This window comes from Solanum lycopersicum, chromosome 9 (genome assembly GCF_036512215.1).
Source record: "Solanum lycopersicum chromosome 9, SLM_r2.1".
Classification (NCBI taxonomy): Eukaryota; Viridiplantae; Streptophyta; class Magnoliopsida; order Solanales; family Solanaceae; genus Solanum; species Solanum lycopersicum.
Genome location: NC_090808.1, coordinates 61,810,500 through 61,832,092, shown reverse-complemented (window position 1 = coordinate 61,832,092; position 21,593 = coordinate 61,810,500). Strand labels below are relative to the sequence as shown.

Sequence of the window (21,593 nt, the reverse complement as noted above, 5' to 3'; positions counted from 1 at the left end):
TGAGAAAAGGAAGATCATTGATAAAATCTCATTCAATTTGTGTTTGTTGGTACCACTTATGAACTCAGTAACAATCTTATTGATTTTAACAAACGCTTGGTACAAGTTACACACAGTACTAATCGACATTGAAGCCGTTTTAAGAGGACCTTCGTTGAGGAGATAGAAGGAGGCTCTCTCCTCCCCTGTTTATCTTCAAGCGTTGTGCTTCATTTGGCGATATCTGGTTAAGCGTTTGTGAGGACCTCAACAGGCATTGCTCTAATCACTGATGTGTAACCTGCAAGTTGATTGCTCATTGGTTGACTACTTGTCCTAAACACCACAAATTCAAATCCACTTTCCCCTGCTTTAATCGTTGCGGGGAAGTACTGAGGAACCACAAACATTTCTCCTTGGTTCACCTTATCGTTCATCACTTGTTGCCCGGTCTGATCTACTACCTGCACTTGTGCTTCTCCTCTTTCAACGTATACCACGCTGTGACCGGTCAATGTCCAATGAGGGCTCATCAATGCATTCTGCATCCACCAAGGCACAATTTTAATCAATATAAGTCATACTAATAGCAGAAATTTTCGCCAAGAAGAATTGATTTGATTACCGGATATATGGTTCCTTTAGAAGCACTCATGTCAATGTATTCGAGGATGGGAAGTTTTTGGCGACCAACATGGTTAACTTTGCCTGCTTGCCTTGAGAAGATATCAGCTCGTCTTTGAGTTTCTATGTTGGTGCGGATTTTCATTGTGCAGATGTTCTCTTCCAAGCCATTTCGAGTTACTTTCTCCCACCATTGTTGTCCTCGTTGTGATCGCCCTTCTGCTTCTTCTTCATCGGGCTTAATAGTGCTCATTCCTTCCCTCACATTGACAATTGTTCCACGTTCCGTCTGTTCTTCTTGCATCTTCCTCACAGTCTCTGAGGGGATGTTGATGGCCTCGGCTAACAATTCTGTGTCAAAAGCACGGAAAATGTTCTGGAACTTCTGCTTCCTTTGCTTTCTTAGACCAGTTTGAGCTCTTTGGCTTTCGTTTTCTTGTACTCCACCGGCCAAGTAAAATACCTAAACTCCAAAACATAGCCAACCAATATATAAACAAATTATGTGAATTGTGTATATAGGTTAAAACTCATTATATATGAAGTTGTATCATGAACAAAAAATTCATTAAAAATTGTAGACATTGGGGAGTGAAAGATTTTACCCTGGAGTTCTGATCAAGCTGTTGGATCGATGGTTGAGGTCGTTAATGGCTACCGCTACGAGCTCTTCCTCACCGTCGTTATAGCACCAATGAGCAGCACCAGCTGGAATTGCCACAACATCACCTTGGCGTATACGGTGGACTTTCTGGTGCTGGTCGCCTCCGAGGCCCTGGCCCCTCTCTTCCCTTGGCTCTCGGCCGGCCTGGAAGGTCTGTGACTGGAAAGTCTCAGCACAGCCAGGGTAAGTAATGCCAACTATTCCCTGTCCACGCTGGATGTAAACCAAGCCACGCATGGGATGAAATTTAGGCAGAGAAAGAGAATTACGACGGATAACAAACCTCAGAGGAGCAACTCCAGCGCACTGGAATTGCTCCTCGTTCTCGTCCCATAGCTCAGAGAAGCCGCCCTCTGACTCAATTCGATCAGAGGGCTGGCATCCAGCAATCCTCTGTAAGCGGCATTGTTGAGCTTGAGTAAGACGAGTGCCTCCCTGACCTTGCTGACCCTGATACTCTCTTATTGCATTTGCTGCAGACAAGAGAAAAGCAAAGAACAGTACAGCTAACAAGAGCCTAGTAGTGACCGCCATCGCTAATTAGTATTTTTTGATTGTTTATTCAATAGAAAGATGAGATTTGGAGAGACTGAGGCCTCTGTTCTTATAGCGTTAGAGGGTAACAAATAGGAAGGCCGCATGGCGATTATCCTGTTTTCTATTGCATGGTGAAGCTGTCTTCATCTCAACACTTTGCCATGGTTGTTCAAAAAGACAGTCACTCCATGCCAATCACCTGTATTAGCTTTTTGTGTTTGTTTTTTTGTGGGCTATAGGGAAACTTATAACAGAAGACGTTAACATCTACTATTTCAATTGCTTATTAGTACTAAATTTTTAAAGCATCAACCGTGATCTCTGATTTTGACTTGACATAAAAGTTAAGATCGTAGAAAACATTTTATAAGCGGACTAAAAGGAAAAGTAAGACAAACAATTGAAACAGAGGGATTAGTATTTAAGTTTAGATATATGTATGTACAACTTTCTTTTATGGCCTAAGTTTTTTTTTTCATTTTTTGCTCTCTTTTACAATAATCCAGAAAAAAGGGAGTAGGATAGAAACTTAAAACAAGATAACTGAGAAGAAAAATGTTAATTACTTTAGGCACATATACAGTGGTACACTAGGCTTAGTTTTGTATCTGTAGAAGGCTGTTTTCTTCTTGTAAGTAGGATTATCAATAGTGATAACTATTCTCCCCTCTTCTCTAATATGAAAAGAATTCCTTACACTCTCCACCATTTTCTTATCTTCTTGAAGCATGACTCTGTACGAACAATCATCGTCTGGTATGAATTCTTCTCTGTAACTCACTTCATTCCCCACCACTATCAAATCCCAAGTTATTGTCACCTCAACCTATAAGAAATAATACACGTATTAGCAACGCGCGGATCCATAAATGGACTTAAAAGGAAATGAAAACTAGGCATTGTAGCAAACACTACCTCTTTGACAGGCATTTTAATGAGGCAAAATGAACATGGTTTGATGCTTATCTCTAGAACTTTGTCATCAGTTGAAAACTCAACATCCTTGTCCTTTTTGAGTCCACCATATTCAGCTAATAAGTTCTCTGGGCTAATATACCTATATATTATCAATCCAACACAAATCTTTGAGCAATTTAAAAGAAAATCTTACTAATCCCTCTGTTCCTATTTGTTTGTCTGGTTTTGACTTGACACAGAGTTTAAAGAAATGTAAACAAGGACTTCTGAATTATATAGTCGAGGAACGTAAAATGTGTCAACCTGTCATTTAATCTTGTAGTGTTAAACATGTGCTTCATATAGAACTAGAGAACTGTTGAAGAGAAAAATAATACAAAATAAATTGAACCGGAGAGAGTAATTACTTGAGAAGGGTCTCTGTAACTTTAGATGGCTTCACAAATATGAAGGCATTCTTGCTTCTTTGTGTGATCATTCGCAGATTAAGTGCATGAACCGTGGAAAACCAAACAGGAACATTGATAAATATCTGCAATATTACCATCAAATTTTCAATCCAAAATCACATTTCAAGAAAAATTTCTAAACAAGGGAGAAAATTTCGCGTACATTCTTGTATATGATTCCAGGATAATGATCATGAACCAAACTCATCATCTTCCTGTTAATCCAACGAACCTCTTTCCAAGCATTTCCCGGTGAATTTCCCAAATCTGTTATCATCACAACAGAATTAACCCCTCCTTGTTTAAATTCAAGTTGTTGAATTGCCTTCTCCAAAATATGTATCCTCCATCTAAGACACTCGTGATGATGATTATGTCTTCCCCAAATCTCTTCTTCCAATTCTTTGTTCTTGATATTCCTAAACACATTATAACATAATAGCCTTCCTTCCCTATCTTTACCATCATCGTTATACCACAATTTCTCGAGGTCAGGACTAAATAGTTTTTCATCAAGAATCTCCGTTACTCTAAATTCCCTTCTCCATCTCAACGTCTTCCTCATCATTTTATACGCATCATAAACACCATAATCCTTAGCTCTCAAGAAATTCAACAAAACAATATCCGTCCTCGTGTTATCTTCACTTGGTAATAATGGAACACCCCATAATGAAATTCCAGTCAAATCCTCTGTTATGGTTTTAACAGATAGAGACTGGTTTTTGTTTTTACCATAAATGTATCCACCAAGAATTGCATCTTCCACCCTACATCTTAATCTAAGCAACGCGTGTTTTCTTGAAGCTTTAATGTCGAGAGGAGATACTAATTGACCAGGCTGATCAAAAGTAGGTTGATGATCATCATTATCATCATGATCCAAATGTTCATCTGATGATTCTGTATCAGTGTCGCTGCTGCTCATGATATCATCAACAGCAACCTCTTCTTCCGCGACAGGAACAACTACTTCCTCCCGCATCATTCAAGAAAGTTAAATTAATATTAAGAATATATAAATATAAAATGAGATTAGGCCATATCAAAAATGTGTTTTTGTTTTTCCCCTCTGGTTTATGGAATCAATAAACCAGAGGATGTGATTATGTTTTTTTTTGTTCAAAAGTGTCATATAAACTACTAATACTTAAAACCATTGATATTATTGGTTGGAGCTAAGAGGACCATTCACATATTAAAAATGTTTGACCATCATTTGGATATTACTTTTTTATTTGGGGGGAAGGGGGGGAGGGGGTTGGAGGGGGACATTTTGGATTTTCTTTTGTTTATGTGTCTTTGTCAAGTCTAGTCACTATATACGTGCAAGCACGTAAAGTAGTAATAAATTATATTTTTTTTCATATCGTTTAATTTGTTCACATATATTGTTTTTAACTATACAATACAAATTAAACGATACGAAAAGTTTCTGTTAAAAACAATAATCCCTCTTTCTAGCCTTATTTTGATTCATTTTTATGTTTTTTTTTCATTGACCAATCATTTGGTGCTTTTTATGAAAAAATATATGGTATTATTCTGTATACATTTCATAAAAAAAAAATCATGAAGAAGGGGCTTGGACAGATTAAAATCCTGATTTCGAACCCATTCGTTTGTAACTGCGGGATGAAGTACCACTTCAGGAATTATAATTTGAAATCCCATGATCTAGTAGTTATTACAAGCTGATGTTTGCAAGTTATGTCTAGTAATACATATACACAAAACAGATGTACTCGTTACTAAAAACAAACTGCAGAACAACATTAACTTGTAAACTAGAAGGGAGGAACAAGAAACACTACAACCACCTTGTTTGCCTATTCTAATCAAGCCTTCTCCTCTCCTGAAATACCCGGCTTTACAACCTCGTGGAGTGACTGATTGCTATCTCCTTTTGTAGGTGCTACAGCATGACTTTCACTTGCATTTAAAGACAGCTTCTCTAAATTGGCTTCGCTGGTATCAGCAAGATTAGGCTGGCCACTTTCATTTTCGCGTGTTTTAGGCAGTCTTTCTCCCGACTCTGGAGCTGTGTTGGGCAGGCCACTTCCATTTTCAGGTGTTTTAGGCAGTTCTTCTCCTGAATCTAGAGCTGCTTCCATCTCCTCATACCTAGAAATGACTTGTCGAAGCTCATCGTGAAGATTTAAAGCTTCAAACATCAACCCCTCATCACCTGAAGTTGATTCCACAATTCTTTGTATAACTGCCAAAGACTGCTTGCAGTTCTCCAACATGCTCACAGCCAGATCATCCTTCAGCAACAAAAATACATCAGTTCATTCATGTTTCATAGGTCAACCTGCTGGTCAGAAGGTCCCCCCAAGAAAATGGAAATGGATAAAAACACAGAAAGAGGGGGAGGGGGAGGAGTCTAGAGGAATATCAATTTCTTTAATGGAATATAAACTATGTTAGATCACACAAAAACAGAATTTCTTCAATGGAACATAAACTATGTTAAATCACACACAAACGGGAAGTTTTAACAACAGAATATTTTGATGTCAATTGACCTTTACTTTTATCGTCGTTTGGGTGATCTTAGTAGTGAATATGTCCAACCATGCTATTAACTTTTTTTTAGAATGATAATACCACTTGTTGTTTGGAAAGCTAGAGAAATGAATTGAGCATTAAAAAAGAAAAACTTGGACTGGAAAGAAGAAAATTTTGAGAAAAAACCAAGTTGTGCTATACTCACAGTATAGCATAAGTATAGTGGAGAGTGTAATACCTCTAAGCCTGGAAGAGAAGCGCAATGTATAAATTCTGACAGAATCTATGTATTATTTTATGCAGAATAGAAGGTGGAATAACTAATGCATAAATAACTGCGTAGCTCTAAGCAACAACCAACGACTTAATGCGCTATTTATATCTCCACCCGATAGAAATACAAGGCTTGGAATAACTTGAAAAGGCAAGTAGAAATCTTCAAGTTGTAGGTTAATAATGCAGATAAAGTAAAGCTCCAAATAATTTGAAAGACATAAGCAGGATTGTCAGGAGAACACCATAACTATGGAAGCATTCATTCATCACAGTCATCAATCTTCAAGCGTTCATTTATTTAGTTCATGATTATTTGCAATTCTTAGTTTTTTAATAGTCAACAAATGACCTTCTAACCTTTCTTACTTAGATATTAGAATGGGTTTAATTCAGTAAAAAGTTAATAAAAGGTCCCCGTAGGAACGACACTTGATTCACCCTTATTATTTATTGATTGTGCATACTTGCATGTGCGTTTGAGGACAGTACAACTCACTAGTAATGTGATTAGAATTAAGCATTAATCCCATTTGTAGGTCAGTTTATTTCATCACCAGATATTTGTTCTTGCTTTTCACTTATTAATTTATAGTGCTGGTGTCTGGGCAACTTTTGATGGATGACCACGACAGGATTCAATGAGTTTCCTTTTTATCTTCCGCTGGCATGTATGCTTTTATCCTTAAATCCCAACAATAGTGCACTTCAATTATTTCACATGTAAATATGATCATATTCAAGTTTTACTAATTACACTAACGTCCTTTCCATTTTATAATTTAGTCTAGGAATCTTCAGCTAGCTTCAAAGTTTTAATAACATTCCCAACTCAATGTTGCAAGCCTAAACTAGTTGTATTTGTTTAAACTGGTCATTTCAATTTTAGCAATGGGAACATCATACTGTGCTTCCTTTTTTTTCTTTTTTGATAACCGTAGTTTCTGAACTAGCTTGCACACACCTCCACTTATTCCGTAGGATACCTACCATCTCTCACTAGCAACATGTACCAGGCAGCTCTATCCACCGAGGCTAGAACAGATGGGAAAAAATCGCCTATTGTTTTGTCTCTGCTCGGATTCAAACCTGAAACCTCATGGTGTTCAACCTACTTCATTAATCATACTATGTTTACCTTCCTTTTAAAAGTAAACTTAGTAGAATACTTGATTTATCTCTTATTAATTCAGGTTACCTAACAAATTTTGTTAAGGTACGACAAAAAAATACTTCCTCTGATATCGTTCTGTTGATCAATTAAGGAGCATTACAAGGAATTGTTACATTTTCATCCCCTTTTAATAGTATTAATGACTATTATGCCACTATAGCCAGATTGTGCTTAAGGGAAGTGCTTCTTTCAAGACACTCGGAGAGTGGAGTGATAATTATGACAATACTCTAATCAAAAAATAATTGCTGAGAAGTCTTCAAATTTAAGAGTCAATATGGCTTAGAAGGGAGGTTTTGGTGATGCCATCTTAAACAAAAGAGAAGGTTGGTGTATTTCTGAAAAGTAAAGAGGAGGTACTACGACGGCCAACTGGGAGTATTATTTGCACAAAGAACAGAAGTTCTGACAAGACAGCGTCATGATGAAAATAAAAGGGCTGGCATGAAGATGAGAATTATAAAAGGAAAATAAGTGTGTGCAGATGTCAGATGTCTGAATTTTGGTTTATTCTGTTTTTGGAACCTTTAAAAAGCAATTCACTTGCCATCCCTGAATTAAAAAATATGTACACGCCCCTTTTCTTGCATCCTACCCATCCCCACCACCCTGCAGGACATACAAGAATGACTAAAAAATAATGTCATTTATTTGAGCCTTGCCTCTACTTTAGGGAAGCTAATAAGTCCTCCATTTTAGTCTAAACAACATTATAGTCTATCAAAAACTAGAAATTCATATGTAAACTCTATGAAAAGCTCTATGGTTGATGTCGTCAATATGCTACTACGCTCAACTTAAATCCCGTTAACACCTTCTAAAAGACACTTCTTTCCTCTTCCCTGTTGATATTTGATCCCCTCGCCCACACATAAACTCTATTCCCTTGTGAACTCACATTAGTCACCACCATCCTTTAGACCTTAATTTCTGTCACAAATCCTCCTCAAGTCCTCAATACCTATCATGGCCCCACTGTTGCCTTTATCTATTCTTTTTATAAGTGTTGTTGTCTTGTTTATCTCATCCTGAAACCCCTTTAGGATCTTCTTTTTTCTTTTCTTTTCTTTCCTTCTTTTGTCCATTTTATATAATTCTTATGATTGAACAAAAATGAGGTATTGGATCTACTTGGCTTATGCTTTTTGGTGGAAGTAAAAGAATGTTGATTCAAGTACTTGGAAATTGGTGAGAAGATAGACTAAGGACTTGACTCAACCCTAGAAGCTAATTTGTGATGTGAGGTTTTCCCAAGACCATATAGGAACAACAACTCATTCCCTCAGCCATTGTGGACATTCTAAGCCCCTCTTCCGCTCTCCTGCTCGCCCAGGGCTAGACATCTGGAATGTGAACAATGTAAGGCCCATATTGGGTTTGGTTTGCTACAATGTTATAGGTCAATAATTCAACCACAAAAGTAAGCTTGTAAAGTAAGCATTGCCCATGATCATATAAGTAGAATCACTCCTTCAACAACCAATGTGGAACATTCTACTAGGGGTTAAGGAAGAAAAACATGAAAGAAAAGCTTCTCAACAATTTGGAGATGGGTGAAGCAAGTTATTGAACTAGGAACTAGGAAGCAGAAGAAAATTTATTGCACCGAAAATTAGTTCAGTTATATCATGAATCAGAATCTTGCTGATCTATTCCATATGCATTGAGTATGTGTAGCATCAGAATATCTATGGATAACCTTTTTAATCGCGTCCTTCTGTGGCTAGTCAGAAGTTCCATAGCTGAGTTTTCTTCGAGGGTGAACTAAGAGGTTTTCTAGTTTTTGTTTCTTTTTATTTTCTTTTTGGCCCAAGAATTTGAGGTTTTTTTATTCCTTAAATTATGCTGCCGGTGGTTATCACAGGAAAAGAAAGCCCCTCATAGGATCTTGGGAACCCTATTAATAGAAGATGAACAACAATCTTAAAAGCTGAAATGACTACATCAAAAGCTATTTTGGCATATTTCTTCCATGTGCTAACCAGAGAACCATGGCAATACTACAACTAAAGAAACTCGAGAATGACATTTTAATATGGATATAAACTTCAATCAGAAGACGTAAATTATTTCCATTCTGCTCTGACATTAGCAGAAGATTTCTCCATTTTTATTTAAACTAGATTTTGTGCTGAATGTGAATAAACTGTAAGAAATAGAGACGGAAAAAAAAAGGTAGGTACTCATGTCTTAAACGTTGGTTCCTTAAGAGAATCAAGTTAACATTTTTTTTTCTTGGATGATGCTGGAGGTGGTGTATCACATGAAAAGGTAGCCCCTCATAGGCTCTTGGGCACCCTTTTTTATAGAAGATAGACAACAATATCCTAAAAGTTGAAATTACTACACCAAAGGCTATTTTGGATTACATTCTTTCATGTGCTCACAAGAGGACTATGGCAATACCACAATTAAAGAAACTCCAAGTAAATGACATTTTAGTGTGGATATAAAATGTTAATCAAAGGATGTAAAATCATTGCCATTCTACTCTGACATTAGTAGGAGATTCCTTTAGTTTTATTCATAAGCTAGAGCGGAGGTCTACTTATTTTCTTAAACTACAGGAGGAGAGGCCTAACATATTGAACAAAATAATTTTAAGAAAAAGATATCGACCCAAAATAAAAACAACCCTTATGTGCTGAAGGTGATAGATTGTAAGAAATAGAGGTGAAAGAAATAGGAGAAAATATTTGTTGTGGGGTTAACTTCACAAAGAAGTTGGTAAAAAGAATTTTAAGAAAGCAGTTGGTGTCCATGTTTAAAACTTTACCAAGTAGACCATATACATCTTATACAATTTTTTTATTCTTAACTTATCACCCAGAAAGAGAAGTCTGACATTGTTTCCTAGTGGAATCAGCTACGAACAAAAGTTGTTTCTAATTGGAAATTAATTTGCTTTAGAGCTTTAACTTCAATTCTTTCAGAAATTCATGCAACAAATTCAATAAGAGACATATACAAATCTGCTACATTTTTTTAATTGTTTATTAATGAAAATTTGTTAATTTACCAAGAAAAATAACCATTGGTTCCTTACTGAACCAGAATTGAACAAACTCCTTGCTTATAGGAAGCTAACTTGCTCTAGAGTTTTAACGTCAATTGTTTTTGAAATCATGTAGCAAATTCAAGAACATGGTAGTTCAGCAGGTTAAGATATAGCTGACATGTTTGTTTAGATAAGTAAATGTAGCCCTTATGTTAAATTAATATACAAGAGTTTCTTTAATTTTCAACTTGGTTTGACAGGCATTTGACACGTGGATGAGCTAAGAGACTTAACTCCTCCTGGAATAGTAAAAGATCAGAGAAAATTAAAAAGTTGAACAGTACTAGTCCAAGTAATGGGGTAACAAAACATAGGTCCAGAATAGAAGTGGAAGAAACCAAGGGCAGAGGACCACAGTGAACTAAAAATCTTTTAACTTAGTGAAGCATAACCAACAAAATGGAGCAAATAAGAAAGTAACCTTGATGGGCTTTGGTTCAACATCAGAATTCATTATGCTGGAAAGGATCTCAAGACTGTTCCGTGTCACTACAAGAAGTTCCTTCTTCTCTTCAATGGATTCACCAATATAAGTAGTTTGCTCATGATTCCGCATCCCCGTATCAGGAATAGGGTAGCTTTCAGGTGGTGAGAGTAGCTGCTCGTTCATATGAGACTCCAGGGGATATTGCCTCTTCAAGTTCTATCAAAAGGAAAGAAAGTTAAGCACCTTTATCCTCTGGATAATAAGGCATGCAATATGCAAATGTAAATCAAGGCATGATTCATGAACTCAAAGATCATCTGCTAGTCTACCAACACACGTCAATGTTCATCTAGTATGATTTTAGAAGTTAGTAAACATTGGCATAAGATGCACCTAAATGGTCTACCATGTGCTGCCCCACCCCTCCTCTAAAGGTCCAATCCATACCACCACACAGTTGTTTTCATCAGGTGAACACTACAACGGAAAAGAGTAGGCCTCGAAATGCAGACATATCTGCGAGAAGGCAGAAAACTGAATATTTACCATATAAAACAATCAAGCAATAATCAAAACAATGTAGTACAAGCACTTCGATAGCATCTCCAACAAGCACAATCAACAATTATCACATTGATGCTCCTTAGCCCTTGCAGAGACGTTACAGCCATATATTCTCCACTGTTAACTAACTTCTAACATGTTGTCTTGTCCCTGACATCTACATCTAATAGAAGAAAGCAGACTTTTCACCCTTTCGCTCCACACTTTCAACACCACCCCATCCACAATAGTAAAGATAAATGGAAGAGAGAGAGAGAGAGAGAATACTCCAGATTAACCTATTTTTCGCTAGAATACATGACTTGCTGCTATCCCTAAACAACACCTCCTGTCCCACATCTTCTCTCTATCACCTCAAAAAAATTTAATCTAGGAAAATAAATGAAACAATAAGAGAATTCTTTAGTTGCATGAGCAAAAAGCCAACTTGAGATATTGCCTCAATATGTCTATTTTCTAGTCTATTAATATTTGCAGAGTCCTCAGCCTAAATAAAACCCCTATATAAGGCTGATATAAACAATGTTGGACACATGCCAGTGCCTCCAGTTAAAAAAATCCCTACTTTGACAAAAAAAAGATCAATTAGAGGAAACTAGTATTCAAATGATTTGGACTCAAACGGAGAGAAATGATTACAAAGAATTCATATAGCTAACTCTAACTTAGATGCTCTGCTGATTGATTGAGTGTTGATAAGTTCTTCTGCGAGGGATTTTAAACATAATAGCAAGCATGCTAAAATAAGAGAGAGAATACAAAATTCACATACAATACTTGACCTTTCCACTGGCATAAATACTTACAGCAGGTACACAAAAGAAACATAAAACTTGTATAAATAGGTAAAGTAACCTTAAGATACACAAATCAAAGTTCGAACATGCATGTGCTCGTTTGGTAAAGAACAAGCTATCCCGAGATTAGTTATACGGATTGATATCCCACGCTCAATGTTGGATAAAGATTACGCTACAATCCCGGAATAACTAATCCGTGATAAGTTATTCCGCAATTTTATCCCAACTTACAAGGGATAAACTCATCCTAAAATTAAACACCGGATTAGTTATCCGTTATCCCTCCAAATCTTATATACATTCAATACAAACATTTCCTGCAAAATAGACTAGGGTTTACCATGTAAGTTTGACGAAAGACAGGCAAGTAGCTAAGGTCCTCGGATTCTCCCCAAGCAGTAATAAGCTCCATAGCCTTAATCCGATTCCCACTGTCAGTTTTAGGGTCATCAATCATTTTAACCATATCATCCAACACCTTCTCAGACGCCACTTCTGAAAACACTTTCTCACAATTAGATGTACAAGTCTCCAGCAAATCCAAAGTCAGCCTCTGTGTCACTGGACTCTTGGACAAAACTAACTTCTTCTTAATCGCCTTTACGATTTCCGTACCGTTGAACTCCTCGCTGTTGATCATCCCACAAATTCGTAGGTTCAAGCTCCAATTAGGTTCCTCCATAGTCTCTAGCGTAGCTTCATCTACCATTTTTGATTCTGGAGTTGGACCTTGCAGAATTTCTTTCATTTTTGCACTTACCATCCTGCTCATTTGTGCTCCTCCTGTCTTCAATCGTTCGCCCAGTGATGAAGAAGCCATTTTTAGCTTATCCATGTTCATGATTGTTGATCAGATGGAAATTGGAGCAATTTGGGGTTTCAGTTTTGACAATTTGGGATTCTCAGTTACCGACATAATCTTCTCTTACGACTTTTGTAGTAATACGTTTCTCCATTATGAAATTCAAAATAATTAGTTAAATTTACTAATTGCTAAAATAAAAATAATTTTTTAGACAAAACATGGATCTGTTTGACCAAGGTTAATTGCCATGTTTAGCTAAAACTCGAATGTTTATTTGACGTATGAAGCTTATACAATTATATTCGAACGTAATTTTGATGATGATATTTTTAATAAAAAAATTTATGTTCAATACTTGAATTCAAAATCTCTAATTAAAATGAAAGCATTCGAATAATTTAAAATTTACTTTAGCTATATTGATTTATTAGGAGTCAAATAGAGTTAATGATTTGATAAAAATATTTGGCTAAATAAATAAACTTATATTTAGAGAGAATTTAACAAAGGACCTTCAAGTTCTAATTTTTTTAATAAGTGATATAAGATTATCTAAAAGTAAATAAAAACAAATTTTGATTATGACCATCAAAAAGTTAAAAATAAAGGGGAGGCAAATCTACATTATAATTCTACTAATAATAATAATAATAAAATCTTAAGTTATGAGGCACATTGTGATTTTGTAATGGCACCTCATATATTATTTAGTTCTAAAAAAATATTAACTATATTTGATATAATTTTATAAATAAAGCTATTATTTGTGAAATAGGAATGTGACTTGACTTTGTAGCATTTTGAGGGTAACTATGTCATTAGTATAGGTTGTTTTTTTTAGGTGAATATTTTAGAGGCGTAAGGCGCTACACATCAGTGCCTAACACGGTTTAGCAGCTTAATCTTTTCGGCTTAACAGAAATTAGAAGAAAAACAAAAAATTTAATAAGAAAACAGATATATGAGGGTTTAAGAAATAAGGAGAGGGGAATACTAAAAACTCTACGCCGGTGACTAAGACGACGGCAGCCCATTCAGCCATGGTTTCGGCAGCAACATGGATCCGATACGCAGTCGGGAAACTTCAATACTCTGCCTCTATTGGCTGGAAGGTCATCTTCGTTTCCTATTTTGAATCACACTTCATTATTTACATTCTACGATTGTTGAGTTCATTGTATTGAATCGCCGGGAGCTTTTTTTTACCATCTTTTTTCATGGATACATTATTCCTGTGCCAAACCAGGAGTCTTTTGTCTTTAAACATTTGATCTGATTTCTTTCAGCTTAATGTCAGCTGTATAACTTTATTGAATGCTAAAATGAGTATGCATCAATTTTAGTTCAGAGTTCTGGATTAAATGTTTGGGAATCTAAAGCTTGCAACCTTAGTACTTCTTTTAAGTATCCTGCTCTTAGAGGAGGGGACAACAAAACTATAACTAAGCTGGGTTTTTTTGTATTCCAACCTAAGAGCCAAGAACACAGGGGGTATTTGGCCTCATACCAATTTGGAGAGGGAAATATTGTGGTATGAACTGGCAAGTTAAATTTTTTGATCAACTGAACTTGTCCTTCTTATTATAATTTCAAGGAAATTGAGATTTGGTGAAAGGTAGATCAATTGTATAAAGTTCTAAATTTCCACTGCTAGATACTCTTCTAATCAGTAGAAGTCCATTGGGGAGTGGGATGAGGTGGGGGTTCAACACCAAAATGTCTGAAGTAGGGTGATTACCTTTCTCCCTTCCTCTTTATTCTGGGTATGAAGGGCCTTAGAAAATGCTTGATATAGCCAAACAAATGCAATAGAGAAGGGGCTTATATGTAGGTTTTATGGGAGAATACAGCATCAGCATCTTGTTTGCTCTATGCAGATGATACACTACTCTTTTGTGGTGCAGAAAGAGTCAAGGTTCTCTACTTAACGTTGTTCTTCACATTTTTGAAGCTTGTTAGGACTGCACATTAACATGCTGAAATGTGTCATCTAGTCAATGACATACCCAATTTGAATGGATTGGCATGAGTATTATATTGTAGTATTGATTCTTTCCCACCAACACATCTGGGCTCCCACTTGGTGCTAAATGCAGTACAACAAAAATTTGGAATGGTATAATTAAAAAGTTTGACAGAAGTCTTGCCTACTTGACCAATGTAGGATCTCTCGTAGACTCGCACTTGTTAATAGTTTCCTGAACAACATTCCCACCTGCACGCTTCCCCATTCCCATTAAGGTGCAGAAACAATGGGACAAGATCAGGTGAACCTTTTTATGCAAATGTTACGGCAAGGTGCAAGATTTCACTTAGTCAATTGTTCTAAAGTCGCAGAACCAAAATTCCTTGGTGGTCTGAGCATTAAGGATCTGACTACTCATAGTAATGCATGATAATAAGTGGCTATGTAGGTATATTCTGGAGGACCCTGGTCTCTGGAAGGAGATTTTAAGGACAAATCGTAGAGCTCAAAGTCAATGGTACACCAAACCATCAAATACCCGACATGGCATTTGTCTATGGAAGTTGGGGTTAATTCTCCTGGAACATCCCTTTCAAGGTAGGTAATGGTCTCTGTAACAAATTTAGGAAGGACAGACACTAACAAAGGATTTTACTCGGTAAACGAGAGGCTAAAGGCAGCTCACACGCTTGTTCTCAAAATGAAATAGCTGACAATTTGCTCTGTAAGTCGATTTGGAAAACTCAACTGCCAATTGAGGTTATTTGTCAATCTATTAACTTGGCTTGGCTCATGGACAATCTAAGCAAAAGGAATAGACAGATTGTTAACAGATGCTATATATCTCACAAAGATATCATAATCAGCGACCAACTATTTCTCCACTGTGCAATTGCCATAGAAGTACAGATTTCTGGAATATGGTGTACTTACCTTTTGGACTCAATTGGGTCATGCTGTAATCACCTTCTAAATCCATTTTTTGGTCCTTTTAGTTCATACTAATAACAACTGGTAGGTTTCATTAATGCATTGTGGCGTTCTTAAGCTGGGCTTTTTGGAAAGTTGGTAGAGCCATCGGGATAATCTGGAGAACGATCCTACTTGTATTTTTTAGTGTTCTTGCACCGGAAGAAACTGCAAATATTTGATGGACTATCAAGTCCAAGTCCGTCCCTTGAGGCTAGGTGTCTCCTGGGTTTCTTTTAGTTGTATCAATCAATCCCTGGTAAATTCCCGTAATAATCTTTTGGACTTTGTTAGCTCCCTGATCTTAGCATCGCCTTTGCTGTAGTGGTGCTGACATACTCCCTTTTGTACTTATTAGCTTTTTTACTTTTTGGACGCCATCAATGAAATCTCTTACTTCATTTAACAAACCCTACTAAGGGATACTGTTCTTTCAAATCTTTTAATGAAAATTAAGTTCGACTACATAGTTCCAGAAACAGGTTCTGGAACAACTTTCATTCTCTCCAACTTAGACTTTGTCCTTGGATTCCTCTTGACAATAATCATGAATCGTGAGTAGTTGTATATTTTCTCTGCTACTCATTCGATATGTTGAGATGGTTTAACTAAAAAAAGATTTGCTATATAAGAACACTTTTTGAACAGAATTACCGAGAGTACGAGGTAATTTTGCAAGAATCACAGCACAACAAGAAAGCATATAGGTTTGACTCAAAGAGCAATCAAAATATAAGCAACACCAACAACCATTTTTTTTAATCCAAAAAAGCAAGGAACTTTAGTTTAAGAATTCCTCTAATATGGTGTCATAGTGTGACTGATATCTAACTTAAGATGCAATTTTCTATGTTGAAAAGTATTCCCTCAATAGCTAGTAATTATCTTAACTTTATCTACATGTAAATACAACCCTAGTATTTTAGGAAATAATGTCTTGGCAGAGATTTGAACTTGGTGCTCAACGTTAGAAACTTGAGTTCCAGCACAGAGAGGAATAGTAAATAATGCAGGTCTTGTTATTGACTTATTGTTAGAATCCTATAATCACTAGCCTACAAATTTTGAATTGAGGGTAATGATACTGATGGAGTCCAAACCTTCCCTAACTTAAAAGGAATGACGAACCAACTTAATCTAGGAAAGCTTACTACTTGTGGAGAAATTTACTAAAAGAGAAACGAAATGACCTTTTCATAGTGCCGAGATGTGCTAAGCTAACACTTATAAGGTAAAACATGCAAAACATTCTAATAACTGTCGCTAGGTTAAGTAAGAAGTTAAAGACACAAGCTGTATGGGATCAAACAAGCTTTGCCATGTTGGAAATATCATCTGCTTTTCTACACTTAAAATCAAGCAAGCCTCTATATTTTACACTTGTGCTTACATGCCTTTACTTCTCGAGTACATCCCCCTTGCAGGGGAAGAAGGAAAAAGCTTAACTGGGATTTAATGCTATGCAGAACTACAAAGGAGGTCAAATTACAGATAGAGAATTAGGTGATACCATATGGAAGAACTTCTTTCAGGGCAAGTTGACATGCTTGCACTATAACAAGGGAGAGGAGATGGCACCAACACTAGGAGATCAGAGCTGCACACTTCTTGTTCGGAAGATACCTTGGGTTGATCCAAAGTAATTTCTCCTTTATTGCAATGCAGCCAATTACCTTATGCATGGTTTTCTCCTATGTTACTCGGACTCTTCAAAAATGTCGATGGATGCGTGTCGGATCCTCCGAAAAGAGTGTATTTTTGAAGGATCCGACACGGTGCGGCAACATTGTTGGAGAGTCCGAGCAACTTAGGTTTTCTCTACTTCATTGCTGGAATACATTGTTGCTTTATACTAATTCCTTTTATTGTTAGTATCTTCACTTGTCTAATCTTTAAACAAGTAACAGAGAATTGTCTTACTATTTTTTTTTTTTTTTACTATTTTCTTTTATAACTGTCTGGCATTTTCAACTGGGATTTTCTTCTTGTAGTTGTACAAGAGAAAACTGTACTTATTTAGGTTTGTAGTATTATAGGGAGTATTTTTTTCTTGTAGCTAATGTTGTGTCTAGGTTAATTTTTGCACACCTCAACTAATCCTCCATGTACATGCTACCTACTGGGTAACTCTGGCCATCAACGTTAAGACGAATGGGAAAAAATCACCCAACTTCCTTTTTGGCTTTGTTGAGGTTTGAGCCTTCATGGTTGATTCCATCTTTGTTGATCGCTAGGCCACACCTTTAGGTATAATATAAAGTTCTTTGACCTACGTTCTGTATGGTTACTCAGCTCAAACTGACTTAATCCTTTTTGTTATATATATTCTATCTTCGTCCCATCTTCTATCAGAAAAGTTATGGTTGCACCACCCCTTGCTTCAGATTATTTGTGAAACTCTATTATAGTAGCTTTGGGTGTCCAGCCAGTTCCATGACCTAGTAATGTTCGGATCTTCCTTTTTAAGTCCATTTTGATAACATGGTTTTGTGGTAATATCAAAGCTTGTTAGTTTTTGCATTATGGATCATTGATCACACTGTTGTCTTACCAGTAACTGTGAAAGAACATCAAGCTTGGATACAACTTCATTGGCACAAGTTAAAACTTACAATCTTATAGATATGGCTTCTAATGAACTGATTACCTCTTCTCTTTTTTTTTAACAAAAAAAAATCAATTAGTAAACATCGTTATTCGATTGAAACAAATGCTTGGTACCAAGTTGATTCTGGTGTTACAAAAAGGTATCCATTCTTCACAAATGTTCTTTCAATAAAGAGTCGTGACTTCTAACAGCTATCCTCATCATGCAAAAAAAGTGAGTTAAGCTAGATGACGATAAACTAAGTGATGCAAGTCCGGGTAGTACTCATTGCACGAAAGAACTTTTTCTTTTAAAATAAGACATGGAAGAAATTCTACTTATCAAGAACTTAAAATGTTTCAAGAGAGTATGGAAACCAAGAACTAATACAAGAAAAGATTAACATTATGTTTTAGGGTCCTTTTGATCATAGTATGATGTACATGTAATTAAGGTTATTTATGGGTTTTTTTTACATCTTAGTTAACTCTACTAGCATAAACAGAATAGGATGGAGATTATTTGCTTAGAGAATATTGATGTATGAACACTTTTAGTGAGTTTTGTGGGTTTTATCCCTTTATCTCTACATTGAATCGCTTTTGAATATTTCACAGTGAGATTATTCATGCATTAGTTTAATCCTCTTCTCCCTTGAATTTAATCTTGTAGTTGTTTGTTCAAATTAGAGGATCTATATTCTTGTTTGTCTCTAATATACGTCAATTTCAAGATTATTCTTTTTTTCTCCTATATCTTTATCTTCGCTGATTTCTTAGCTATCTCTTGAATTTCTTTATCTTGTATTTTATTTTACATCACTAAGGCCCTTGAAATTCAAAGATTGACATCCATAGACCTTCCTTCGCGACATCTCTGATTCCTTTTGTCGATACAGAAACAATGCAAGCTGGAATGGTATTAGAAATAATCTTCAGCTCCTTTGTTAGCTTTGCAGCCTTCGTTGCAACAAAACAGTTCTTTAGGAGATCTATGCATCACCAAACTCTACCCAAATATCTGCAGAAATAGATCCCCCAGATGTCAAGTCACTTCTTGCGGTGTAGAAAGAGCTGGTCATTGTCCTTCCACATTAGTACTGCATATGTAGCCCTTGCTGCACAGTGAAACCCCCTTTCTCTGCAGTCTTCCTGTTTTCCTTTTTTTTCCCTGGAAAATGTGATATGCAAGGAAATCTTACCAACTTAAATTGATGTATGGAGGTGATGGCACTGCTATCTTGTTGTTTATGTTCATTTCACTTCGCCTCTTTGATTTAGTTTATTTGTTGGTTTCCTTCTGATGGAAGCAATAATGTGGATACGTCTCTGCATATATTATTCTTTGCTATTACTGACTTCATATCTCTAATTTTCGTAGGAAAGTATTTGTTGGGGATGTTGTGCTTCTCAAGGACCCTATAAACTCAGAGGATTACCTTGTCCGTAGATTGGCTGCAATTGAAGGCTATGAGATGGTGTCTACCGATGAAAAGGATGAGCCTTTTGTCCTCGAAAAAGATCAATGTTGGGTGCTGGCTGATAATGAAAATGTGAAACCTAAGGTATATGATCCTCACAATAGATTGCTTTTCTTCTCCGGAATAAGATTCATTTGACTATTCTCTCAAATCCTCTCTTGTGCAAATCATGGAACTTGTCTTTGCACTTTATGTTACAATTTTAGAATATTTTTGCTTATTGTAGTATGAGATTAGTCCAACAATCCCACAAAATATGTTGTATCATCCTTGTATTGGGTTTCATTATCTGTTATGACTTATGAGCATCATGTTTTTGTTGTATACTTAAAGTTTCTGCATATCTGATAGGTGTCTTGATTACTCACTCACTGCATAGTGCATAGTAGATACAATTTATTTGCAGCAAAAATTGTATCATAAAGTATAGATATGTGCTATAACTTCAGAGTTTTCATCATAACTGAAACCTTATTTTACCGGTGATCCTATGTATTAGTTTAAGTTTACCCTTCCCTGCAGATTCTTGTACGGCACTTGCATACTGTGAGTAGTAAATCTAAAAAAAATCTTATTTTGACCTAAAACTTCAGCATTTTCAATTAGTAGAACTCCTTGAATTATGGTGAAGAGGCAAAGTTTATTAAATGAAATAATTGTTCGATGGAATTCATAAAACTTGAGCTAAATTTTCATCATTATCAGCTATACAGCACTGTGCTATCCATATTTATAGTATTCGTTGGGCTTTCCTACTCATACATTAAGGAAGGATAACAACTGTGCAAATATATATTTTTATCTTAATATTAACCTTCTAGATATTTTTCTTATCTCTTCAATAGCAGGAAGCCAAAGATAGCAGAACTTTTGGCCCTGTTTCCTTAAAAGACATAGTTGGCAGAGCTATATATTGCCTGAGGACGGCAGTAGATCATGGTCCTGTTAACAACAGGTTTGTTGTGTCATTGTTTATCTGCTTCGTTACTCATCAAATAGAATTTTCATTCTGATCATGATTCATTCATCTCTTGCTTTATCAGTCCGTTTAGCATGGATTTGGATTCACCAGTCCTAGAAGTAGAACTGGATGTTGATGAGATGGCAAAAAGTCACAAAGCATAGGTTGTGCTTTGGATGTGAAAGGTTTTCCCAGAATTACTGATTTGGTTGTACCCTCCCTTTCTTGTTTCCTCTTATTAATCTGAGCAAAATTCATTGGGGAAAAAAAAATAAAGTTGTATTAGTGATTTTGGTACATTTTCCCAAGTGATGATCTTTTCCTCTTAATGAGTGAACTGTAAAACTTAAAGGTCTTCAGTTCTATTTAGGATGCATTTCAAAGCTGGAGCTGTAGTATGCAAGTTTGGGACAACCTGTAAAGATTTTCAATGATTCACTTTTATTCAGGCTGAAGCCAATTGACAAAGAGAGGAATTTTCAGAAAATTATTTTGAGGGATTTCTTTTCATTTGTCTGAACCATCACTAAAGTCGCAATAAAGAGTAGATATGAATCCATAACCTTGAAAATATAATAGGTACAACGATAAGAACAATAACACTTGAACACATTTAGGGTGTGTTTGATACAAAGAAAAATATTTTTCTAAAATATGTTAACTTGAAAAATAATTTTATTTCTAACTTACTTTTTTATGTTTGGCTGATAGTTGAAAATATTTTCGAGAATATTTTTAGTGTTCGGCTGGTGAATGAAAAAAAAAATTTGAAAATATCTTTTTATTTTTGGCTAGCGAGTAGAAAATATTTTTAGGAAAATAGTTTACGACTCAAAAATCAATCTCG

The 21,593-nt window shown here is 36.0% G+C and overlaps 3 protein-coding genes and 1 pseudogene across 4 annotated transcripts; 1 reads left to right on the top strand and 3 right to left on the bottom strand.

The window, feature by feature from the left end:
• LOC101261953 (11S globulin seed storage protein 2-like) lies at positions 1 to 1,922 on the bottom strand (annotated as a pseudogene).
• A 282-nt stretch (positions 1,923 to 2,204) lies between these two features.
• On the bottom strand, positions 2,205 to 4,307 carry LOC101259282 (patellin-6-like). The gene is made up of 4 exons (XM_004246896.5): positions 3,335 to 4,307; positions 3,130 to 3,254; positions 2,720 to 2,861; positions 2,205 to 2,630 (listed from the first exon to the last, which is right to left on the bottom strand). The coding sequence occupies exons 1-4, from the start codon at positions 4,157 to 4,159 to the stop codon at positions 2,367 to 2,369; spliced, it is 1,356 nt and encodes a 451-aa protein (XP_004246944.1). The 5' UTR covers positions 4,160 to 4,307; the 3' UTR covers positions 2,205 to 2,366.
• Positions 4,308 to 4,826: 519 nt separating this feature from the next.
• LOC101259571 (ENTH/VHS/ANTH family protein) lies at positions 4,827 to 12,927 on the bottom strand. The gene is made up of 3 exons (NM_001347554.1): positions 12,319 to 12,927; positions 10,609 to 10,830; positions 4,827 to 5,438 (listed from the first exon to the last, which is right to left on the bottom strand). Exons 1-3 carry the CDS (start codon positions 12,817 to 12,819, stop codon positions 5,010 to 5,012), a joined length of 1,152 nt encoding a protein of 383 aa, NP_001334483.1. The 5' UTR covers positions 12,820 to 12,927; the 3' UTR covers positions 4,827 to 5,009.
• A 592-nt stretch (positions 12,928 to 13,519) lies between these two features.
• LOC101259874 (S26 Type I signal peptidase family protein) lies at positions 13,520 to 21,236 on the top strand. Of its 2 annotated transcripts, none has more exons than XM_010327868.4 (5): positions 13,520 to 13,895; positions 17,185 to 17,357; positions 19,686 to 19,869; positions 20,631 to 20,740; positions 20,829 to 21,233. In XM_010327868.4, the coding sequence occupies exons 1-5, from the start codon at positions 13,824 to 13,826 to the stop codon at positions 20,908 to 20,910; spliced, it is 621 nt and encodes a 206-aa protein (XP_010326170.1). In that variant the 5' UTR covers positions 13,520 to 13,823; the 3' UTR covers positions 20,911 to 21,233. The 2 variants fall into 2 exon arrangements, with proteins under 2 accessions (XP_010326170.1, NP_001334486.1); NM_001347557.1 differs by having other exon boundaries at positions 13,714 to 13,895; positions 20,634 to 20,740; positions 20,829 to 21,236.
• The last annotated feature ends 357 nt before the right edge of the window (positions 21,237 to 21,593 follow it).